A 25,965-nucleotide genomic window follows, 5' to 3' on the forward strand; every position below is an offset into this window, starting at 1 on the left:
AAAGGAACATAGCTGCATGATCGTCTATATCGCCACCTGGTGTACTGGAAGATGAACATATCAGGATGTACAGTTCTCTACTCCAGGATGTAAGGATTTTTGTTTTGGATCGAGTTGGGATTAAGTTAAATTAATACCAGGATCACTTCATCACTTCACTTTTAAAAAACGGTGAAATTGTCACAAGGTCTATATCTTACTTAAAATGCTTTCTGCCAAGAATCATGATGTTGTCTAAAATAAATAAATAAATAAATACATTTATGCATTTAGCAGACACTTTTATCCAGAGCAACTTACAATGGTGGTTATGACGTGTGTTTTAAATGTATAAAACGTTTTATTATAGCTATGGTTTTATAACTGTGTCTGTTTCATGACAGTTATGTTTCTCATATTTGGCAGCTTACCCCCAAAAGTGGCTATATTGTGGTCGACTCTATATGTATACACAAAAACTGAAACCTACGTATAAACCTTCTACCTTCAGTGACAAATAGTTCCTATATAAAATTTAACGCGGTCACAGAGTGCACTGTATCGGTCAGAAAATGTAACACGTGATTTTAGTTTCGCTTTTGGCTAGTGCCGAGAAATGATCGCTCCTCGGCCGTCGCAAAGTCTCGCGAGTGTTCATTATGACTTAATTCATTATTTAATTTATTTTAATTTCCGACCTGCGTTTTTGCTCCTTTGCCTTGAAAAACATTTCGTGAAGAGGGCGCCTTTTGTTGTGTTTTGTTAGAGTCCAAAATTTTAATCTTTACTCCGTCCGTAATATCAGCATTTGCCGTTCTCGCGATATTTTGCGGCAGTCAAGACTTCCAGATAACGACGAGTGGGCGGAATGAGTGAGACGAAAGAGGATCTGAATCATCGACTGACTGTAAAATAAAATTTACAAATGGGAATTATGCTTAAAGAGATAACAAGAACAGTGCTGTGACGGTGTTTTTATTTATTTTTATGTCGGGTTTAACGGATAGTTTTGTGTTTCAATTTTATTGTGTGAGTCTCTTATAGCTGCACACATTACGCAACATTTACTTTGTTTATCTTAAAAGTACGTGTCGTCTTTCCTCACGAAAGCCACAGAATGTCGCGTTCACGAAATGGACAGATTTCACGGTGAAAGATATGAATCAAAAATCATCAAAATGATCCGCCACGTTTTCGTAGGGGCTGTTTTTATGCTGTTAATCAACTTCGGTAAGGACACAAAAACGTGATATGTGGAATTGCAGTGACTGTAATATTTAAAAAGAGCTTATGATTACTGTCATATTCAGAACCGAGAATACTTCCTGTTTGTTTTATTTCAGAGGGGACATCCTGCTTAAATCCGCCTCAGGGTGTCAAGTTATTCGGATCATATCTGCAGTGGAAGAAGCCTCCCGATGAAGACAGTGTGCTGTATTCACTGCAGTATAAACGGAGCTTGTAAGCATGTGGTCTTCAATGGGTAGTTCTTATTCAGTCATCATTTATTCTTATGTTGCCCTCATGTTGCTGCAAACACTTAATATCTTCTTTCCGAACTGGAGCACACAATTATAAGTTAGACAAAATGGGCAGTCACTCTTATTAGGCCTGAAATTGGATGGTGACTGAGGCCTTAGTAGAAAAACTAACTTCTTCTCTATGGTTACTTTGATTTTTTTTTTTTTTTAGCAAATCAGAGGATGAATGGTACAATGTGACGAGCCATAACAAGACAGAATTAAGATTTAAAATCACTCCTGAGTTTTATGGAGCAGAATTTCGGGTACGCGCAGAGAAAGGAAATAACACGTCTGAATGGAAATATTCAACAAAAGTCCAGTGTGTAAACAGTAAGGAGTGCTTTATGTGTTTATATGTCCCATCAATTTTAAATTGACACGTTTGTCACCTCTAATATGTAACATAAACTCAAGAGCTCATATTCACCTTGTTATACATTTCTTTTTTCATCCTGTTTCACAGCTAACGCTTGTGTTCCTGTGATGAAACTGTCTGTGAAACCTGGAAAGGTTTATGTTACTATGGATCATATGGACGGCAGCTTGAAATATGAACATGGAGAACATATTCAGTTCAACGTATCGTTCTGGAAAGTGGATAATGGAGGATACTCAAAGGTCTTTTGCATCCTTCACACACAGAAAATCACATAAACTTCATTCACTATATTTCTGTAAGAGGACTATTGTGAAGCTGATAAGAGTTTTTGATCCTGCAGGTAGAGTCTATTATTACAAATAGCAAGAAACAAATACTTGAACTGGAATCAGGGCAAAACTACTGTTTCCAGGTTCAGTATCTCTTCTATGATAAGCCTTATGGAAATATTAGCAACCAAAGTTGTGCAATCATCCCAGAAACGCGTAAGTCTTCTTCCCTTATTTATTACAAGCTGCATGAGTTTGATTCACATTGTTTGTGATGAAACCCAATTAGTTAGCTTAGTACATACTGAAATGAATTGCATGTTTTATTAATTAATCGCATTAATTTGTTTTACTGAAAATAATTTTTTCCTGTGTAGTGGAAATGGTGAAGAGCCGTGATTTGCTGTTTATTATATCAACTACACTGCTTGTTACGGCCATGTGTGGAGTGTTTATTTTTCTGCTTTTTAAACACCACAAAAAGGTCAAACCGCTGTTACAGCCCCTCCGCCTGGAAATCCCTGACCACTATCTAGAGGTACACATCCATATTTAGAATGATCTCTTCACTGAGATGAAGTAAAGTAACTGAATACAAACTCAGTGTTATACTGTACTTTCATGGGCAAGTTGTCTTGCTACCAGGTCATAACCCTCTCTTAAATGATCATGCATCACTTAGAGTCAGATGTGAAGTGTGTTTTGATTAGTTTTTTATTAAATGAGTTCTATTTTCTTTCCCTACATAGTTTATTAGGTCTGGGGAGTTTCCTCTGCAAGCATGTCCAAGTCCCAGCTGTCAAAGTTTACAGTCATGTGACATGATCCTAGTAATAGAGAACAGCAGTGTGAAGCAGAAAGACCAAGAAGAGGAACAAGTTGTTTAACATAACGATTGTGTTGGTCTTTATGCATGTAAAATGTATTTACTTTTTTCGGTGCATAATATGCTTTGCACATCAATAACAAACTATATTCAGATCGGTCCTTTGTAAGTACAGTTTATATATATATATATATATATATATATATATATATATATATATATATATATATATATATATATATATACATACATACATACATACACACATATATATATATATATATATATATATATATATATATATATATATATATATATATATATATACATATATATATATATATATATACATATATATATATATATATATATATATATATATATATATATATATATATATATATATATATATATATATATATATATATATATACATATATATATATATATATATATATATATATATACATATACTGGTCGAGTATCAGAAAATGGTTATATGGTTTATATTGCTGAAAATAGAGTATATATATATTTTTCCATTGACTTTAGCTATTTGAGTTAGATTATGTTCAATATTTTTAGCTCTATTAACACTAAATATGAAAATCATTGTTGCACTTGTTTTAGGACAATCTACCGTATTTTCCGGACTATAAGTCACACTTTTTTTCATAGTTTGGCTGTTCCTGTGACTTATAGTCTGGTGCGACTTATTTGTCAAAATTAATTTGACATGAACCGAGAGAAATGAACCAAGAGAAAACGTTACCATCTACAGCCACGAGAGGGCGCTCTCTGCTGCCAGAGATGCTGTTCAGTGCTCCTGTAGTCTACACTAAGCAGCATATAGCGCCCTCTCCCGGCTGTAGACGGTAATGTTTTCTCTTGGTTCTTGGTTCTAAATAAATGCGACTTAAAGTCCAGTGCGACTTATATATGTTTTTTTTTCCTCATCATCACGTAATTTTGGACTGATGCGACTTATACTCAGGTGTGACTTATAGTCCCAAAAATACGGTAATCGCTTTCGGCCTCATTCCTGTAGCTCACTTGGTAGAGCTTTGCACTATCAAACACAAATTTGGGAGTTCAATTCCCCGGGAACACATGGTAGATAAAAATTGATAGCCTGAATGCACTGTAAGTCGCTTTGGATAAAAGCGTCTGCTAAATGCATAAATTTAATTTGATATATATATATATATATATATATATATATATATATATATATATATATATATATATATATATATATATATATATATATATATATATAATCACTGTAATCATGTAATTAGCTTGTTATTGTTTGGAACTAACTCCTCTTTTATTTATTCCCTGTCACCACTCAACTCCTGTTACAACACAAAACACAAGTGCTCACTTTTTAGTATTGCATTTTGTATTTAGTTACTTTAATGTTATTTCATTCTAAGTATCAGTATACATTTTGGTATTGTCTGTTTTCTATTTGTCCTTTTTTGTGAAATTTACTTGGTTGCATATAACATTTCATGTAATGAATGCAGTTTTCTACACTGATGTATTCTAAATGGAAGAAAAGAGGATATTTGCAGAGTAGTGTTGTTTTCTGAAAAGTACGTGTCAGAGCTTATTTTAATTATATGTGACCCTGGACCACAAAACCAGTCTTAAGGGTCAATTTTTCAACATTGAGATTTATATATAATCTGAAAACTACATTGATATATGGTTTGTTATGATAGGACAATATTTGACAGAGATACAACTATTTGAAGATCTGGAATCTGAGGGCGCAAATAAATCAAATTATTGAAAAGTCTTTAAAGTTGTTCAAATTAAGTTCTCAGCAATGCAAATTACTAATCAAAAATAAAGTTTTTATATATTTACAGTAGGAAATTTACTAAATATCTTAATGGAACATGAGCTTTACTTAATATCCTAATGATTTTTAGCATAAAATGAAAATCAATAATTTTTGACCCATACAATGTATTTGTGGCTATTGCTTCAAATAATACCCTATAGCGACTTAAGACTGGTTTTGTGGTCCAGGGTCACAAATGTTAAAAGTGGTTTGCTTTTGATAAAATAGTGAGCTTGTATATATTTTTATGTTCACCATGCAGTTAGTAGTTATTGTGGTCAATATTTTTACACTGTAAAATGCACTTAACATAATAGTATAGTTTGAATGTGAGTTGTTTGATCATTTTTTTTTTTTTTAATGCATCAATGAAACTACTGCTAACTGAGAAAAACCACTTGCTTTGGTCTCAGTTTAAGCCAGAGATCAGGTATTTTACTTTAGAACTGTGAAATCCCTGAAAAGTTGAAATGTTTGTCTCCTTTTCTTGTTTAGTTTTTCTTGTACAGATTTTGTATAAACGTGCTCAAGAGGATGTGTACAACTTTCATAATTAAAAGAAAAAAAAAAATGGTTTGCTTTTTTAGGATCGAAATAAGTGCTATTTATTTATGAAGAACAATGTATTCAAAATACATATAAAACATGTAACTGAACTTGAGTTTCGTAATTGTGAAAAAGGAAAAGAAACTTGAAGATTAAGATAAGTCCTATAAATAAATTATTCTAATGACATAAGTAACTTTTGCCAGGAGTGAAACTTTTTTCTTTTCCCCTCTTTTTTTACCACAAGAGGGCACAAGCTTGACAATCAAGCTCGTCTTTAGTGAGTTACAGTAGTACTCCCTTCCCAAACTCTGCTGCTCTAAGAAAAACCTATTCATATTTTGCAGCATTGCACATCTTTTACCTGATGAAAAGACTCATCTGGTTGTTCATAAAGAAAAGCTGGGAGTCAAAAGCCATTTTAGATTGAACTATGAACTTGTGCACCCTGTGTTTTCTTCACAGAACATCCTATCGTTGCATAAGACTGAAGTAAAGAATTTGCCAGTGGCAAACAATGTGTTGGATGGCTTTAGAGATGACAAGGAACAGTTGTAAACCCCTTAACTCTTCCTCCTGATGCCTTTGTCCCAATATACTGTACATCAAAGGAATGTTATTAAAAATGCCTCCATGCAAATGCACCGTGAGGAACAAAGAGCTTCAAATACGTCATGACAGACAGGTGTCCAAGTAGATGATGCATTACATCTGGATGTTTGTGTCCTGAGAAATACAGACACATTTATGTAAGAGTTTATTTTCTAAACACTGTTACCTAAACAACCATGGACCAATATCTCTTCTGAAAAAGCAGCTTGAAGCAGCCTGAGAAGTTTAGCTGGTCTTGGATGGTTTATTTAGCTAAGCTGGTCTAGTTCAGCTGGATGCTGTTGTGGAAAAATTTTTGGCTGAGAAAGGTTGTCAACTTTTGTCTTTGTCTTCTTTCATACTTTGCAAAGAGAGAAAGATACTTTCATACTCAAACCTGCTAAAACCAGTTCTTTCTACCGGTTAAGATGCTCAGGATTTATCTTTCTATATGCAACAATGATGTTTCAACAAAAGACTCTTCATGAACATTTCATATGCAGCAAAGTAAGAAATTAAATAAAAACAAAGTACATTTCCATCACAATGGCCTGTTAGTTTACCGGCTTATAACCAGACAAAACCATTTAAGACTGGCAAACAAGTTTAGATTTAGTTGTTTAGTTGTTGTTTGTTTTACTTTGCAAAGATTGGAGGTCTTTTACTATGGGATCAAACTGTGTAGAACAACCCTGATATGGTTACCTTTGGTCTGATAAAACCATTCTTGTGTGCAAAGGTCGATCTCTCAAGAAAATATTTAAAGCATGGAAAGAAGTAAAAACTTTGGATTTAAAATTATGTTTTATATGTTCAAGATAATCATATTGGAGTGCCACATTTTTTTCAAATCTATTAATTCTTTGATTATTTGAACAGGATTGATTTCTATATGAGCCTGTAAGAATGAATTCTCTCTTGTTATGTTAACTACCATTCAAAAGCTTGGGGTCAGTCATTTTATTAAAATAATACAAAAGAAGTAAAAGTATATCCACGAAAATATTAAGCAGCAAAACTGTTTTTAGCATTGCTTATAATTAATGTTTCTTGAGCTGCAGATCAGCATATTAGAGTATAACAGTATATTAGAATGATATCAGAAGGATCATGTGACACTGAAGACTGCAGTGATGATGCCGAAAATACAGCTTTGCTAACACAGGAATAAATTACATTTTAAAACGCATTAAATAGAAGATATTTGAAATTGTAACATTTCACATTATTACTGTTTTTACTGTGTTTTTGATCAAATAAATGGACAAACAAACATTTTAAATAGCCAACACATGTACATGCACAAGCGCAAACCATGGTTACATATTTGAGACTCAAAACATATTCTTAAGTTTCAAACCGCATCACAACTTTGAACTTACTAGATATAAATTCTTATCTGTTTATGACAAGCTTAGATATATTTATTATCTGAATGGACTTTCAAACTAACTTGAACAAGATGATGGCAACGAGTGATTTAAACAGTAAATTATCATATTCAAACAACTTTAACAATTTGAGCCTTTAAACAAATCAAACTGGAGTGTTTTCATTATAGATTCTGTGATGATAGTGATGATTTGTTTGATTTGTCTATTTAGTATTTGGTTAATGCTGATGGTTCCAGCATTTGGACATAGTATTTTGAGAGCTCAGTGCTCTTACTGGAAGTTTGAAGGCAAAACTCAGCAGTGTTTAGGAGTCACTATAGCTCCCTGGAGTCCAAGACAAGAGTCCTCTCATGTTGAGTGTGTGTCTGTGTATTTCTCTCTTGCCTCAAGGTGAGAAGAGTGCACTTGTCTTGTTTATCTATCTATGAAAGGGAAACCATGACAGAGAAACAAACAAACAAAAAATAGATAGATAAACTGCAAAGATTTGGCTCCACTCTACATGAAATAAGATGACCTGGATCAGAAATGCCTCTGCAGACAGTCCACGGTCATAGAGCCAGTTGAGACTTCAAAACTCTGGCATAAAAACTTTAGCAAGCTCTCACAGAGATGTGGGAGATGAGAAAGGATTGTCAGTTTGGTAAGAGATCATCTGCCAAGAAAAAATGCCAGTAGGACATCTAGGCTTTCAAAATCACTATGTTCAGTGGTTTATTTTGCTTGTTTAAAACCTGCATAACACCATATCACAGACAGTGTTAATTCAATTCTACATTTTGTAGGCTATTTTTCAGAGTCATACTTTATGCATAGAATTTCCACCTCTGTCCCTGTCTGTCCACATCTAACCTTTTAGAGTAGGTATGAAATTATTTGAGGGCTGCACATTCATGCATGCCAGTTTCTGCCTAAATAAGGGCAATATTCAAAGAGTACTTTACAATGACTAATGTGTTTGAGAATAAAGGCTAAAAAAGCATATGGAGAGAATCAAGTACAATACTCATTTAATTCTGAACTCTATGTTTTAAAAACATTTGCTATTTGAAGGACTGCAACAGTTGTCTGATTTGTCAAGCATGTAAATGTACATCTGTGTGATAGTTGTAGTCATTATTTACTGTACTTGTTAGTCTTTGTAATTTATGTTATTGAACAAAACATGGAATATTTTCAAATATGTTAATCACAGACCTTATTTTACTCTAAAATTGAAAATTCATAAGAAACTGACAAGGGAACGCGAGGCTAGTAAATGCTAAATCTCTCCTGGGTTTTAGGACTACAAAATGGTAATCTCAGTGAAGGAAGTTAAATATCTTCCAAATCAAAAACCTACCTCTCTTGCTCTTTCATAAGATTAACAATTTGCTCAGTGGCCTACAATCATACGGCTTTGACAGAGGTTAACGCTAGTTAGAGAGAATCTCAAATTACGAAGAAATGGCAAGATGAATATCATTAAGACCATGGACAAAATCAAACTACAAACTTCCAAACTCAGAAACTCTAAATACTATCAACAGGAAAACACATTTCCTGCTAAAACGATCAGTTATTGGCAACTTTTCACCACTTTGAGCACTCATCAAATTTTCATGCATCCAACAGCCACACAGTAGGCCTATTACGTGGGGAAGTCGTGGCCTAATGGTTAGAGGGTTGGACTCCCAATTGAAGGGTTGTTAGTTCTAGTCTCGGGCCGGACAGAATTGTGGGTGGGGGGAGTGCATGAACAGCTCTTTCTCCACCTTCAATACCATGACTTAGGTGCCCTTGAGCAAGGCATCGAACCCCCAACTGCTCCCCGGGCGCCGCAGCATAAATGGCTGCCCACTGCTCCGGGTGTGTGCTCACAGTGTGTGTGTGTGTGTTCACTGCTCTGTGTGTGTGCATTTCAGATGGGTTAAATGCAGAGCACAAATTCTGAGCATGGGTCACCATACTTGGCTGAATGTCACTTCACTTTTTCAGTAAAACAATTCTGTCAAGTTTCAGACACACAACATAAATAAAAGTGAAGAGAAATGAAAGAAAGAAAGAAAAAAACAATAAGCATGTGCATAAAATAAAATATGACTATAATAAATACATCTTTTCTGCTATTATTGTGTATGTCATCATTAGCATAAGAACAGCTGATGTTAAAATAAAGTCCACTCACTTAACACATATGGCTTTTGTCCCTACGTAGAAAGAGGAGAGGAATGACCTTCAGAAAAACCATGCTCTCCAACTGAGCGTTAAATAATGTATCACTTAAAAAGAACATTAGCGTGTCTATGTAGCACAAACATTTTGTTCTGAGGTGTCTTTTTCATTCAATTGAGATGCTTACTGACATAACATAACATAGCATAACATAACATGCCTTAATTAGGTATGTCTGTTATAATGAAAAGAGTAACAAAATACAACCAAATCTTAATTTTCCTTTTAAAAAAAGCGTAAAGTTATTGGTTTACAATTTTCTGAAATTAAATATATACATAGGCTTGCCTAAAAAAAATTTTTGTCCACAAATCAAAAACATTTGCTAAATTGCTAAGGTTATTAAAATTGTACATTGTGTTTATTTGTTTATTTCGGCATGTTGTCTGTGTGAGATTTCTACAGAAGGTGTCGCTGTGTCTCGCGTGAATTTGGAGGCACCACAAGGTGCGCGCGGAGCACCTGTTTTCATCCCTCCGCCAAACTTTGGATCCGCTGATCACGCGAGCGCACGCAAAGTAGTTACGCGGGTTACTTGTGTTTACGCTTTGAGGAGTGTATTTTCAAGTTAACGAATTTTCGTTTTCAAGGAGAAATGGGTGTCATTATCATCTTCCAGGTAGGCTAAACGCGTGTTTTAGCGCAGCTTTTTGACCTCCCACTCGTGCTGTGACGTGACTAGAGCGTCTGTAATAAATGAAACGCTGAAGCGTCCAGTTGTTCTGCCGCTCCAGCAGACGCGCGTTATCTCTGTCCCATGCGTCGGAGCTCTTTCAGACAGGACGGGAGGTATTTTAGATCTACTTTCTATCACTTTTTTAGGTTTTGCTATTATAAAAAGACATGTAGCTTTCTTATTACACTCATAAGGGCTATTTAAACCCATTATTGTCATGGCGCAGTAACTGAACAGTTGAAATGTTTGGCGTTGCAGAGGCAGCAAACTACTGGAATACATTATCAGTGATTCGCTTGAACAAAATGAGCGGCGGTAAAAGGTAAGAGCTTAAAACCTTTTCCTGTATTTATCGGTTCTGTGGTCAGGGTTACAGATCAGTTAACAAGTCTCATCCAGTTCAAAGTAGAACAGCATCTGAAAGCCCATACAACAACAACCGCAGAGCAGACACTGCAAGCTGTTTGAGTTGAAAATACTTAAGGTTACAGTAGTTTTTACGTACCTACATTTTGCCAGTACTGCCAGATAGGCTGTTTATAAAAACTTGTGTAAAATAAGATGGGCCTAATATCAGAGATATCCTTGAGGTCCTCTCTTCATATTTCACCCGCTGTGAGTTCGATCTTTTCTATGTAGTTTTAAGTAATAATGCTCATGATTTTTCCCATATTACTATATGTCAGCTCCATTATACTAATATGAATTTAGTAAAGTCTCTCATTATTATTTATTAGTACTTCGAAACACCAAAACCTGGCTAATTTGACAACACCTTAAGATCTTCTGTCTAACTGCTCACAGTTCAGTGTAGGAGCTTCTTTCTGTCTTTCATTTATGTGAATGGAGTATATCAATATTTGTAATAAACATATGATCGGCTATATTCTGCACCCAAAAATAGATAAATGCCTCTCATGTTGAGATTCATCCAAAACTGTTTGTTAAGACGTAAACTTATTTATATCATCCTTGTAGCCTTTTACATCCAAATACTCAAATATCAGTGATAGTAGAACTAAATATACAAGGTCATATTTGCAGAAAGTATGATTCTCTTACCCATTAAAGATTAAAGTCAGTTAAGCAGATTGTTATGTGTAAAATGCTAAAGAAATCTGAAAAGATAATTTCAGTGCCTTCATCTCTAGATTCTTTTTTTTTTCTTGCAGTTAAATTTGTGTCACCAGTTTTATGCATTAAGTGTGGTGTAGTGTAGTATGCTGGTTTGTTATATTTCATGTATGTACATTCACAGACTGTTAATATGGCCCTAATTCTGTTTTAGTTGTTAGTTGTTCAAGAAAGCTGATTCTTAAATGACAGTTCACCCAAATGACACCAAAACTGTGAACTCATCTGTTGTGAAGCAGTACAGTTGGTGCTTGCTGTGTCAGTATCTGTTCTATAGGTGGCAATGAAGATTGGAGGAGAAAGAGGGATAGTTTCAGTCTAAGGGGACAAGTAACAGTCACAGTCTGAAGATAAAATAACAACAACAACAGCCTACTTTTAATAGAAATGTTTTTCTTACAGTTTGTAGGCATACTTTCTGTACAAATAAGATTACTATAAACAGTATTGTTTTTTCTGTTATGATCATAAAAGTTATGAATTTTGACATTGTCCATAAAACTGGTATTGTTGATGGTTGCTATTAACAGTCCTAACTGTGGTGTATGTGTAAAGTCTAGGTGTTAGAATCATGGTCATGTCCACACACCCCTCTGTAAACCTTTTCACTGACCTATTAACCAGTCGTGTAGTATTATAGCATGCCAAAGATAACCAAGTGCTATACAATAATTCACACATCTGTATGCATTACAGTTAACCTATGTAGTTATTGTTTAACAGCATGTGTAAACCCCCGCAGGTCTTAGTTATATCGCTTTTTAAATGGTTTTTGGTATTAACTTAACTTTTAACTTTCATAAAAGTTGAATAGCCCTTTGGATGACACATGTCTTGACATACTGTGGAGCATCACTTTGCCAGAATTGCAACATATGAACAATGGGAAAGCGTGCCTCTACCTACTTATTTGCTAAACTCCAAAATGTACCTATACAAACTTTTTTCACTGCAGCTTCTAGCAATGAACAGTAGAGGCAGTAAAAATCCATCAATAAAGACTTATTGTTACACAGTTCCTTGCACAATACTATGCTATGACCTCAAAACACTTTTAACATAGAACATGATCTGTGAACTGATACATATTTATGTTTGTATCACAGTTCCATTTGAATGTTTTTTTCTGACATTGTAAACTTGATCAGTAGCTCACCTGGTACAACAATGCACTTGTGATGCTGAGCACCCAAGCACAAATTCCATGAAACGAGACCTGTAGAAGCAATCTAAAATGACATAGTTGATTCAGTAAATGCAATTCTATCTCACATATACTTGTGTTAACGCTACTGAATAATTTTAGGATAGGGTTTAGTATATAGGTGGTATGTTATTTTTTAAATGCGTCAGAGCATTTACATTTTAGCACCACTAACCGGACATTTCACTTCCGAACTGTTGCGATACATATAAAAACAAATGTAATAACCTGTTGCCAGATTTACATTCATATTCCAGATAAATCTGAACACACTGTTTGAGAAGTGTTCTGAAATGTGCAAGAAGCAATGTAATATCATTTTGCTGAAATCTTTTTCAATGGGTTGCAGAATTGAGTGGTTAAACTTGGCATCTTTTCAGCATGCTTGATTGCATCTAGTTGAGATATGCAGTGACACTGGGCTCCTGGGGAGCTCTGCACTCTTATCAGAGAAACAAGCTCTATCCTTCCTGTTTGTGTTCACATCTTGGTTTGTATTTATTTTTTTGTAAACCTGTAATGAGCCCATTGAGGAAAGCATTATCTAAAGGGTGTTCTCTGGGCATTAATTGTTTTTAATGTATTATAGAAGTGAAAAGCATTCTATTGTCAAACCTGTAAAGATGATTGTTATCTGAACAAATAACATCATACTCATTTACTGCAGAGTTTTAGTCACGCCCTTATTCTCGAAAGAGAAGATCAGTGCCTGAATTGTTTCGGTCTGGTCTTTGGACTCTTTATCACTAATGTGACAAAGAGCAGTCACACCTTGCTTGGAGCTATAATCTTTATTCCTAGTGGGCAAATGGCTACATACTTCCCCAGATGCAGCTGTAAAGTACACTAGATAGTTTACAGCATACCTTTTAAATGGAGAGTGTCTCAATGAAGAATTAAAGATATTACATCTTTCATGTATTAATGGTTATGGAAGCATTGTCTTCTAACAACATACTCTTTAGGCAACTTAATGGCAAAACTAATCACTCAAAGCAATGTGATAATGTTGCTATTTATACTATGTAGTAAAAGCAGAACATGTCAGATTTATGTCGTACATGAGCCTACTCAGAGTTGACTTCTCCAGTGATGTAACTGACTTTATTAAAAAAAAAAAAATCTGTAAGGAATAGCATACCACCTCTTCACTTATTATTGAAAAAAAATGTCAAACAGGAAATTAGTTAATTTCAGCCCTGCTATGGATCTTTATCCTCCTCATTCCAGACATCCAGTATACTGGACAAATTTGTTTGAGTTTTTCTTGCTTTATGTTTTTGCTCTGCTTAGCCATGCATTAATTTATTTTATTTTATTTTTATATTTTAAAAAAATAAGCATTGTCATATATAGTAATATTAGATTTAGATATCAAAATGGGATATACATATTAAGTATTTAAATGATTTTCAACCCTGCTATGAATGTTTGTCTTTGATTTGACTTATATTCCAAAGCGACTTTGTATTAATTCAACATGATTTCTAAATGTAATAATAAACCAATGCAAGGCTTATCTGTATTTTCTTCTTCTTCTCAACAATAACATTTTGACCTGGTGTGACTACAGTCAGGTGTGAACTGTTTTTAGGAAAATACAGTAAAGATTGTTTGTTTGTAAAGTTTCCTATTTCAAGACAGATTAAGTTATGTTTCATTATTGATCTAATGTCAGAAGGGCACATAATGCCTCATAATCACTTGGAGAAATCTGATTGTCATAAATAGTGTTTGAGTCCATGCTCAGTGTTAATTCCCCCCACGGCTCACACCTCCTGGACATCAGACTCAATTAGCATCTTGCTAGGCTGCCCAGCCCGTCCCATCCCCCATAGACCAGATTACCCTCCCAATGTCTACCTGACTGCTCCTGCGTCCCTCAAAGGCAGTATTCAGAATTGGACCATGGCCCATAAGTTGCACCGCACATCTACTATCCAGGGCTGGACCCAGAAACAAGAGCTTCCCCCTTGTTAGCATTGCCTGCTAACCTGGGGACATGGCTAGTACTAGCAGAAACACACTGCAAGTGAATGAGCCGTGCCGATATGGCTCCACGTTGTCTTTAGAAGAGAAATGTGAGCAGTCTTTCTTTCTCTTTTACTACTACAGGATGGAGGATGAGGCTGTGCTGGACAGAGGGGCCTCGTTACTCAAACACTTATGTGATGAGGAAGAAGTTGAAGGTAAGTATCTCATTGTATTTTTTTAAACTAAAGTCATTTTTTGATTTGTATTGTGAACTAAAGTTTGAAGCCTAAAAAATGTCTCTTATTGTGAAATCATTTGGGTTTTGCTTTGATATAGTTAGATTTGAGTGGTATAATTAGTATTATTCCTCTAGGGTGATGAAGATGTAGGGCACAAATACTAGGTGACTTTGTGTTTACCTTGACAACTTTCTTCCAGTCCAAATAGAGATTTAAGTGAGTGCTAGTGTGTGTTGTTTATCAGAATGCATTTTGAGAGCATGTCCATTTTTATTTTTTAATTATTGAAGCTAGAATCAGAATAAGGTGTTTGTCCTGATGAAGCTTGTATTCTACAAAAACTAAATAAAAATATAAAACAACAAGATACGCATAATAAAATAAATCAATAAATAATCAAGTAAATATTTCATTGCTTGTAATAACATAGCTACATCGGTATAATCTGTTATTGTGAATAATTAAAGGCTTAATAAAAAAGCACACTGACTAATAGGTCCTCAACAGGTGTTTCAACTACATACTGCAGATATCTTTAGCTTTTGGATGGTAAGCTGGGAGGAGGGATGGACCTGTGTTTCATCTTCTGTCTGTTCAGTTTGCATGACTTTAACAGTTCCTTATCCTTTCAGTTCACAATGAATAATAGCTTACAGCTTACTGAATACTGCACAGTATAAACTCTATACTTCTAAAACAGGAAATATATCAGTATTATGCAACAACAACCATTTCAAAAAGTAGTATTTTACTGTTGCACATGCATGGTGTCCAATTATGATATTTTAGGAAAAAAAATTGCAAGTTTGTACAAAATGTTTTACCTAACAACAACAACAAAAACCTCTGTGTTGTACACTATTAATTTGAAATAGACAGTCATTTGTGCATACTGAATATTTGCATACTATGTGTATTATACATACTATATACTGCTGAGATGGTGAGACTAATATGTAATTTTGCTATTCTGAACAATTTAATAGAAATGCTTTTGTATTCGTATTAGCCGCATTTCCACTGTCGGGCCAGTGCGAGCCAGGTTTTAAAACTGGCCGGGCGGGGCTAATAGCCTTGGGCCAGTAACACGAGGCCAGAATAGCGCAAGGTTTCCACTTTTCATGAAGCTCCGCTGCGCGTAACTAAAACCCACCCTTTACACGCACGCCTCTCAGGAACAACGTCACGTGACCCCATAATTTCAGCAACAAAGGGAGTTATCAGAAAACTAAGAAATAAGTCACTGGAACAAGCTCGATCACAAAACGAACACTATAAAAGTGGCCGTTTGTTTACATGCTTTGTTAAATATTCAAATTCAAAAGCATCCATGTTTTAATACAGAATAGCTAAGTGATACATTGATCATAATGAATTAGTTTATTAGGACTCAAAATTTATCACAGAATTTTTTTTTAATTTTAATTAATTTTTAACGCTTCAGCGTTATGAAAATAGCCTGCTTATTCAGTCGAGTATGTTTCTGCTTATTTGTAGCCACAGTAGCCTATGCATCAAATTTAGAATGAATGATAATATCTCTATTTTCATAAAAGCTCCCGAACAAAAACCATTATATTTTTAGCATAGGCTACGTGGAGCTAAATTCTCGAGATGAGACTTATGACAAATAAGATATGTTACTAAATAAATACACAATTGCGATAGAGAATAAGAAGCTGACGTCTGATTTCTCCAAGTTGTTGCATTTACCTTGTTTACTATGGTAATGTTAATGTTTAGCGTGCATAGTCTTTTGCATCGCTTATAAATTTTTCTGCCTCGTATGGAGATCATAATCCACATCAGATCAAGTTATTTCAAACACTCGCTGCTAAGAGTGAGTTTTGAGCTCAACTTATAAAAAAAAAAAAAAGTATTTAATTCTGGTGTTTATAGCTGTTATCTTTCTGAAATGATCTGCAGCGCTGAGCTCTGAGAAACTACATCTTTGTTCATAACCACTGCTTTAGCCCCAGCTGGCCTGCTTTGGCCCAAGGTTTTCGTCGGGCCAAAAACCTTGGCCGTTGGCCCCCGAGGAAGCCCCGACGAGGCACGATCAAGCCCCGGAAGTGACAGTGGAAACGCGACTGGCCCTGGCACGCACTAGCACGCCCGGTTTAAGCTCGACTGTGGAAACGCGGCTATTGTTTCTCTTGGCTTTCAACAGAGAGTATTACTATTATTTAAATGGGATTAATATTACGTCTATTTAAAAATTTGGAGAGCCATATGTAAACTGAAAATCCGTTTACATTTATAATATTTTTTTTAATGCTTAACTACCATTCAAAGGTTTGATGCCATTTTATGTTAGCCTTTTGGTAACTTCATGACGACATTACATGCTCATAGCTTCAATCGCGCTTTAATAAGAAATGATACAGGCTACCTCAGTTGTGAAAAAAAAAAATGCTGCCGCACACTATGTAGCCACTGTGATAATTACGTCAGTTATTTTTAGCGTGTTGGATCGAAAAAATGTATCAGCTGCATTAAAGGGTTAGTTCACCCGAGAATGGAAATCTATCCATATTCTACTTATCCTCATAGCATCCTGGGTGTATGTTACTTTCTTTTTTCAGAATAATCCAATCAGAGTTATATCAAAAATTGTCCTTGCTCTTCCAAACCTTTCAATGGGGTAAGCTGGTGTTTGTTGTCTTTTTATCTGTAATAAAATGTCTGTCACACGACTCCAGGGCGTGAATAAAGGCCCCTGTAGTGAATCCATGCGTTTTTGTAAGATAAATATGCGTATGCATCATGCACACACCTCTGGGAAATGTAGGAGCAAAGGAAACAAAGTTTCCTTACTTAAAGGGATAGTTCACCAAAAAAGGAAAATTGTCATTAATGACTCACCCTCATGTCGTTCCAAACTCATAAGACCTCCTTTCATCTTCGGAATGCAGTTTAAGATATTTTAGATTTAGTCCGAGAGCTCTCAGTCCCTTCATTGAAACTGTGTGTACGTTATACTGTCCATGTTCATAAAGGTAAGAAAAACATTTTCAAAGTAGTCCATGTGACATCAGAGGGTCAGTTAGAATATTTTGAAGCATCGAAAATACATTTTGGTCCAAAAAAAGCAAAAACTACGACTTTATTAAGCATTATTTTATCTTCTGTGTCTGTTGCGAGCGAGTTCAAAACACTGCAGTGTAGTGAATCACTCGATGTAACCGGATCTTCTTGAACCAGTTCACCAAATCGAACTGAATCGTTTTAAACGGTTTGCGTCTCCAATAAGCATTAATCCACAAATGACTTAAGGTGTTAACTTTTTTAATGTGGCTGACACTCCCTCTGAGTTAAAACAAACCAATATCCCGGAGTAATTAATTTACTCAAACAGTACACTGACTGAACTGCTGTGAAGAGAGAACTGAAGATGAACACCAGGTGGAGCCAGATAACGCTCCATAAGTCAAGAATCGGTTGCATCGGTTTTCAGATCACCAGTAGTGATGGGATGTTCGTTTCGCAATCACCACACTGCAGTGAACGCGCTCACAACAGACCCAGAAGAGAAGACAATGATGAATTAAATCATAGTTTTTGTTATTTTTGGGCCAAAATTTATTTTCGATGCTGCAACAAATTTTAACTGACCCTCTGATGTCACATGGACTTACGGGTTTGGAACGACATGAGGGTGAGTCATTAAGGCCATCCTTAAAAATATTTTAGTTTGAAGTAACAGTAAAAAAAAAGGGTCGGTAGGTAGGTCTAGGTCAGTGGTTCCCAACCTTTTTCAACTCGCGGCCCACACAACCAAACACATATGTTTGCGCGGCCCACTTCAAAAAAATTAACTGACCCCGCTATTGTTGGGTTAATAACTTAGCACTCAGAAGCTAAATTTTAAACTGTATTTATTGAATAAACATGGACAAAAAAAAAAAAAAAATATCGCGATTTTTTTTATCAATTTTGCAATTGTGACACACACCGATATGCTTTTACAGTCATAAATGCATTCAGGATTAATTTTAAAAATATTTCCAAAAGAAAACCAATCAGAGCTTTATCAAAAAGTTGTAACATCTCTAGAACAGACATAAGTCCAAATTATCACTATAGTGAAGATGTAAAAAAATGTATACAGGGACTTTTTTTCTTTTTTGCCATGCATTCTTCATAGAGCTCATTAATTGTAGCGGTGCCTCAGGTGTTTGCAGTGTGTATACAGTATGTGTAGGCGCTCAGCAGTGAGAGCGCATAAATATAACGCGAAAGCACATTAAAATAATGCACGAGTGCGAATCTCTCTGTTCGCATGCAGATTTCCTTTGCTCTGTCACAAAACCAGTCGTGCTTGCTCAGAAACACGCTGCTTTTCGAGGAGAGAGTGTGCACACTTAAAACGCATCCTGTTCCCAAACAAATTCACTCTATGCACATGTATTAGACATGAATTATTTTCGCACATTTTTATTTCTAGCCTTTTACCGCAGTGAGAACGCTCTGATCCGTCAACATTGGCTCAGAAAAAAGGCGCATCACAGACAGTGTGTGAACCTGGAGTTAGGCATATGCCCAGTCTCTGTTCTCGCGCTAGGCGCAATGCATTCTGATTGGATCAGATAGCATACTACGGGAGGTCAGGGCCACGGAAAACTGTGCTATAAAGCGATTTAGAAATCGCGCACGCTCAAATCGTGATTTTAGGACGTTTTCTTTTAATCGCACAGCCCTAGAATGGACTGCAAATGAACCACAGGCCGCGGACCACAGGTTGAAAACCACTGGTCTAGGTCTATATATATTTTTTTTTTCAAATTTCAATGTAAAAAAAAGTGCAGTTTTGGTGATGGTGATTACGTAGGTTTGAATTTAAACAAATTAGCATATCGTGACGTCACTGACTGGGTCTTCAACACGTGCCTTCGGGCGCATCATTGCAAACTAATTAATTAACTAATGTTAACTAATGAAGCCCTAAAGTAAAGTGTGAATTAACAATAAAGAATCAAAACTCTAGGGCATGTTGTAGTACAGATTAAAAGAAAAAAAAGTCTGAAAATAAATAGCCTATTAAGTCTAAATATTTAATTATTTGGCTGTGATGAACACTATTGCAAATCCACAAATTTGAATGGCTATTTAAATACGTTTCAGAAAGTAGTGCAGCTGCTCATTTATGGGGTTTCGCTATATTTTTCTGCAGTTTAGCACCATTTGCTGTCAGGGAGTGAATGTGCTTTCATTCAGCGCGTCTCTTACTGTTCCCCCATGTGCTTCTTATGCGTGCGTGTTTACATCAGAGCGCATAGGAGTCTTTCAAGCAGCATACAGCGGTGTTGCGCATTTTGATCAGTTGGTGGGAACAGAATTCTTAAAATGCATTTCAAATTCTGAATAATTTGTGATATATACAATTATTCACTGTATTTAGAAGTGCCTATCATAAAAATATCATGCATATTAATTACCGTGATATATCGCATTACCGAATACCAGCACATGTCAATTTAGATTCTGGATAGTCACACACACCTAGGATGCTTCGAGAGTGAGTAGAAGATGGACAAATTCTCATTATCAGGTGACCACACCCTTAAATGCATTAATTTTGACAGCATTAATAAAAGTAATATTTTATTTAAAAACTGACCCCAATCTTTTAAACTGTAGTGTACACTGAATAGAACATTAGTCTTAGAGAGGGAAAAATGGCATTGGCCTGATCTCAAAGTAAACTGTATCAGAGCAACATGTGCCTGCTAGACAAAGAGCCCATATTTGGCAGTTCTTTTAGAGGTAGAGCTTTATTAAAAGCTAAATTAGCATGCACAGTGGTGTGTCGCTATCTTCTGTACTTGTACCCTCCATCTAAACAGCTTTGTTACTGCGGTAACACAAAGTGCTCAGATGGTGAAGCCCATAGTGCCCAGCCAAATTCAGGGAATACACTTTATCCAGTGAGGCATTGCTTGCCACTCCAATTCAGGCCTCTTTCTATGGTCGCATAGAAAATGGTTCCTCCAAAAAAAACAGGAAGCTTGGCACAAAGCTGGGTCGACAATGTGTGGTTCCTCCTTCCCTCTCACCTCTCCCTTTCCTTCTCTTAGTACCCACTCTTACTCCCTTTTCCTTACTTTGCTCTCGCCCCTCCCAGCATAGGTGGGATTTATATTCATAAAAGGTTCTTTATGATCTTCCTGCATCATTTATTTATTTAAAGGGATACTCCATCCCACAATGAAAATATTGTCATTAATCACTTATCCCAATGTCATTCCAAATGTTTTGTTCATCTTCAGAACACAATTTAAGATATTTTCGATGAAAACCGGGAGGCTTGAGACTGTCCCATATACTGCCAAGTAAATAACAGTGTCAAGTAGGGGTGTAACAGTACGCAAAAATCACGGTTCGGTACGTACCTCGGTTTAAAAGTCACGGTTCGGTTCATTTTCGGTACAGTAAAGGAAAGTAATGCAAACATTAAACTGCAAGTTGTTTATTACAATAAACTCTTTTTTTTAAACAATTTGTTTACACTTTTTTTTAAAATACTTTTTTAATAAAATATATATAAAATAAAAAAAGAATAAGAAATAAAATACTGCTATAAAGTTCTCCACTAAATAAAATATTCTCAGTCTCAAACCAATATCATATAATAAAATATAATGAAAAATATAAATAAATAACTATGATTACAGTGCAGCATTACCAATCCCAGCTTGTAGGCCTGCTCATATTTAAAAAATATATATAACTTTTCCTAAGTGTAAAGTTGCAGCATCGACAGTTTCAGTTTTCAGACCAGTTTTAGACCTGCTCAGATTTCGTTATACGGAATTAAGAGCAAATGTCTGTTTAAAAGCCGACGGGAGCTGCGTTTGAATTACAATAATTTTTTTCCTAGTTGTAGTGATGTTCACACTCGCGTGATGCCTTTTGATAAAAAAAACCTTAGGCCGGTGACACACTGGCATATAGCACCTGTCAAACATAGTCTATATTGCCGTCAATACTGTTGCCGGTGTCCTTTATCAGTAGGCTTTATATTTATGCTCAACATGAAGTATAGATATTGTTGTCGTGAAGACAAGATCCTGGTCTGTTGGCGGTCTCCATCTATGTCACCTACAGTAGCACCAGCTCCGCGTCAGGCACGAATCTGGTGTGTGGAAAGACACAGAAAACACGAAGCAGTCATCACGCAACTGACACGCAGCAGAAACGCCATGCTCATTCCACTCAGCCAGTGTGTCGCCTGCCTTAGAATCAGCTGCAGGACGGGATTTGCGTGGAACGCGTTGAGACTTCCGCCACTTAATATGTTCGTGTGGAAACACGTAAATGTTCCTACGTTCTGCATACAAAATATTGCATTCAGTCATTCGGTACACATGTGCACCGTACCGAAAGCCCTGTACCGAAACGGTCCAGTACGAATACACGTACCGTTACACCCCTAGTGTCAAGGTCCAGAAAAGTATGAAAGACATAGTCAGATCAGTCCATCTGCCATCAGTGGTTCAACTGCAACGTTATGAAGCGACGAGAATACTTTTTGTAGTAACGACTTTATTAAACAGTCTCTCCGCATCACCATAGCGCCATTTTAGAGAATATCTGCTGATTGCAGGCAGCGTACGTGCTTCTGACACAGAGGAGACGAATTGTTGAATAACGTTGTTACTTTTGTTTTCTTTGTGTACAAAAAGTATTCTTGTTGCTTCATAACGTTACGGTTGAATCACTGATGGCAAATGGACTATTCTGATTATGTCTTTCATACTTTTCTGGACCTTGACAGTGTTTTTTACTTGGCAGTTTATGGGGCAGTCACAAACCTCCTGGTTTTCATCCAAAATATCTTAAATTGTGTTCAGAAGACGAACAAATCTTTTACGGGTTTGGAACACCATGGAGGTAAGTGATTAATGACAAAATTTTAATTTTGGGTTGGATTATCCCTTTAACTTTAGAAAACGGGCAGATAATAAAGTCTTTTTTTAACCTACATAATTTATATTCATGATGATTTTTTTTTCCCAAAACAATTTATAGTAATATTTAGAAATTAAAAGCTTTTTTTAGCTAAATAAATATAAAGTAATCCATACTATGACATTGTGACAAATTACATTGTAACCAAGTATGATCTATTGTAGATGTTGTTATATGAAGTACATATAAAAAAAAACTTACATGGTTATAAAATAATAAATATAAAGATATGAAAAGATGAGATTACACACTCAATGCAAACAAACACTTGCCACCTTATGAAAGAAAATCTGGACAGCATTCAAATGCAGTGATCTTTCGCTGGCAGTGAAAGTAAAGAGACAGCAGGGCTGTGAATCCAGTTTAAATAGATCTTTGTGTTAAGGTTCAGTGGATAATCATTTTGTCCTTTTGCATTTTGTCAGAAGCTCAGAAGTGAAACCATGTCTGTAACTTTTAAGAGACAGTAGGTTATAGCAGGGTTAATGTAGAGGATTGGTCACTGTTTGAGAAGTAACACATTATACAATCATAAAAACAGGAGCAGTCATACAGTATATTGTCATAATAATAATAATAATAATAATAATAATATGTGACAAATATTTAATAATCACAGATCAACAATTTTAGAAGGAAAAAAATCTGTTTAAACATATGTAGACTTCATTGCATGAAATATATTAATTTACATATGACTTACTGGGAAGTAATTTTAGACCAAACACACAGCACACAGTGTCATCTGAACCATTTAAGACATGTTTCCACTACTTCCAATGGCTTCATCTGTTAACTGATGGGGGTGGGGGGGGGGGGGGTTGTCCTGCATTTAACCTCATCACACTTGGTTATGTCATGAGGCTCATGAATCACTGTGGTGGTCTGGTAAGTCTCTCTGATAGTGTGAATCATGATTCCTATGGGACCTGTAGCACCACAGCTGGGGTGAAGATGTAAAGATGGCGCTGAAGAGAAAAACCGGATGCCCCTGAACAAATTCTAAATGACATGAATATAATTTTTTTTTTTTTTTTTTTGCTGTACTTTTTTCTTTTGACTTTTAACTGGTGTATAAAAAAGTATTTTGTGATGTGCTTTAGCACTGTAACCCTTTTATTTCTGCATGGTTTTCATGAAAATCGGATTAAAGGATGATAGTATTAAATGAAACCAACTGACAAACACCTAAAACTTTTCAGTTGTCAAAATTATGTGCATCAAAAGAAAGTAATTTAAATGAATTGCTTTGCCTAAAGGCAGATGTTGTTGAAACACTGACTCTTAACATTAAATTTAAGATAAAATTTGTAAATTGCTTAAACTTATGCCATGTTAGAGATTTTAGATTATTGCAGGGTTAATTCATTAATCTCAGTTAAGTTGTAGCATTAGCCTAAATAAGCGGAGAATTCTGGGATAGATGGTATCAGGTCTGGTGTGTAGATTTGCATTTATATTACTGGTCCAGTTAGAGATGCAGTTCACAAAATGAAACATGAATTTCCAACAAGTTACACAAAGACACAGTGTTGGAATGTAGCTTTAAGAGCTGGGATCATGTGACTGAGGGAGAGACATGGAAAGTGTCTGTATTACATGGATCTAAACACTGGACGTTCCGCACTACCTGCTAGCTCTCTCAGCCAAAATATTTAGTTTGACATTCTGCTGCAAACCCATCCGGTGAAGTCCACCATTTCCTGCATAAATTGCGTTGAGGAAGTCATGCCAGTTATTTACGTCTTTACTCAGGTTACATCATATTTTGTAACCAATAGGCTACAAGCAAATAGTCAGCATCCAGCTCTGAGCATGTTGACACTACACATGATTTATCTTACAGATGTTGAAGTGCAGAATGATCACGTGGCTTGTGTTATCTTGACAATAGGGAGCCATTTATCTCTTGACAACAACAACATTAGGACTGACTTTTCTTTTTATTTACTTGGCTTGGATTGATTCAATTAGTTCTGTATGTGAATGTATGTATATATAGTTATTTCTGTTTCCACAAAGATATTGAGTAGCACAACTTTTTTTAACATGAATAACCATTAGAAGAAAAGTTTATTGAGCACCAAATAAGCATTATAAAATGATTTCTAAAGTATCATGTGTTTTTGAAGACTGGAGTAATGGCTGCTACTTTTTAAAAATATAAAAAAATTGAAAAAAGTTATTTTTAATTCATAGTGATAGTTCACAATATTCTTTTTTTGTTATAAAAAACTATTTGTAGCTTTAATCAAATGAATGCAGCTTTTGTGAGCATAAGAAACTTCTTTCACAAAAATCGTAAAAAAATATTACAGACTCCAATTTTTTGAATAGTAGTGTATATTCTTTAAAAATAATTATTTTGTAGAAAACACCCATATCTTGCTATATGGCTATTTAAATATTAATACTGAAAGATTAGGCAAAAGAAAATACTTTTTGTGTGTTACTTGCGCTTTGTGTGATGCCATGTCAACCTAATAGCTTCTCATTTTATCTTCTCAGGTCACCACACCATATACATCGGTGTGCATGTGCCTAAGAGCTCACGCCGACGGAGACGTCATCGCCGACGCACCAGTCACAAGGACAGAAAGGAGAAAGTGACTGAGAATGCTTCGGACAGGTCAGATGCAGAGAACAATGAGGAGGCCAGCAACAGCATCCTCAAACCACTCAGTAAGCGCTTGCCAAAGAGCCATCAGTTCACGTTAAACCTGAGGGCTCCTTCATAGAGCCAGTCACAAACACACACTCACATACACACACAGCTACAAGCCAAGGCTGCTGCTGACTTTACTTAGTCAGAACAGATATGTAGAGCTGCCTAGCCAGCGATGAGTCTGTTTGGACAGACAGGGGCTAGGGCTACTGCGTGTAAGTAATAACCATCCAAATGGGTCATGATTGCCTTACATGAGCCGCTGGAGGAGGGAAGTATGTGTGTCTCTGAGATTTGTAATGGTGAAGCATTATGCGCCCAAGGGAGGATCACTTAGGAGGTGTTTCTGTTGATCTGGATCCCAGGACTTTGAATGCTCTCTAATGATGTGATAGCTGAAAGGGAGAATGAGGAAGAAGAGAGGAGGTGAAAGGGATCGCATAAGCGAGGGAGAGGCAGACACAGAGAAAGAACATGATCATTTCAAGTCACATGAGGAAAATTTTTCCCTAAAATCATTATGGAT

The 25,965-nt window shown here is 35.8% G+C and overlaps 2 protein-coding genes across 10 annotated transcripts in view; both read left to right on the top strand.

The window, feature by feature from the left end:
- The first annotated feature begins 787 nt into the window (after nucleotides 1-787).
- Nucleotides 788-3,206, top strand: LOC127999671 (interferon alpha/beta receptor 1). The gene is made up of 7 exons (XM_052592202.1): nucleotides 788-1,209; nucleotides 1,323-1,440; nucleotides 1,672-1,832; nucleotides 1,966-2,120; nucleotides 2,222-2,366; nucleotides 2,528-2,688; nucleotides 2,900-3,206. The coding sequence occupies exons 1-7, from the start codon at nucleotides 1,113-1,115 to the stop codon at nucleotides 3,035-3,037; spliced, it is 975 nt and encodes a 324-aa protein (XP_052448162.1). The 5' UTR covers nucleotides 788-1,112; the 3' UTR covers nucleotides 3,038-3,206.
- Nucleotides 3,207-9,986: 6,780 nt separating this feature from the next.
- LOC127999688 (electrogenic sodium bicarbonate cotransporter 1) overlaps nucleotides 9,987-25,965 on the top strand; it is a 63,327-nt gene continuing 47,348 nt past the window's right edge. For 4 of the 9 annotated variants that reach the window (XR_008172521.1, XR_008172527.1, XM_052592203.1 and 1 more), the window contains exons 1-2: nucleotides 14,578-14,779; nucleotides 25,283-25,456. Coding sequence is in view for 5 of the 9 variants with exons in the window: in XM_052592203.1 (XP_052448163.1) it covers nucleotides 14,593-14,779; nucleotides 25,283-25,456 (361 nt within the window). In the remaining 4 variants the exon portion in view is untranslated. Of the gene's footprint in view, nucleotides 10,366-10,510; nucleotides 10,575-14,577; nucleotides 14,780-25,282; nucleotides 25,457-25,965 lie in introns of those variants that run through there. The other 5 variants (XM_052592207.1, XM_052592208.1, XM_052592205.1 and 2 more) reach the window with 5 other exon arrangements.

This window comes from Carassius gibelio, chromosome A5, assembly GCF_023724105.1.
Source record: "Carassius gibelio isolate Cgi1373 ecotype wild population from Czech Republic chromosome A5, carGib1.2-hapl.c, whole genome shotgun sequence".
NCBI classification, from domain to species: Eukaryota; Metazoa; Chordata; class Actinopteri; order Cypriniformes; family Cyprinidae; genus Carassius; species Carassius gibelio.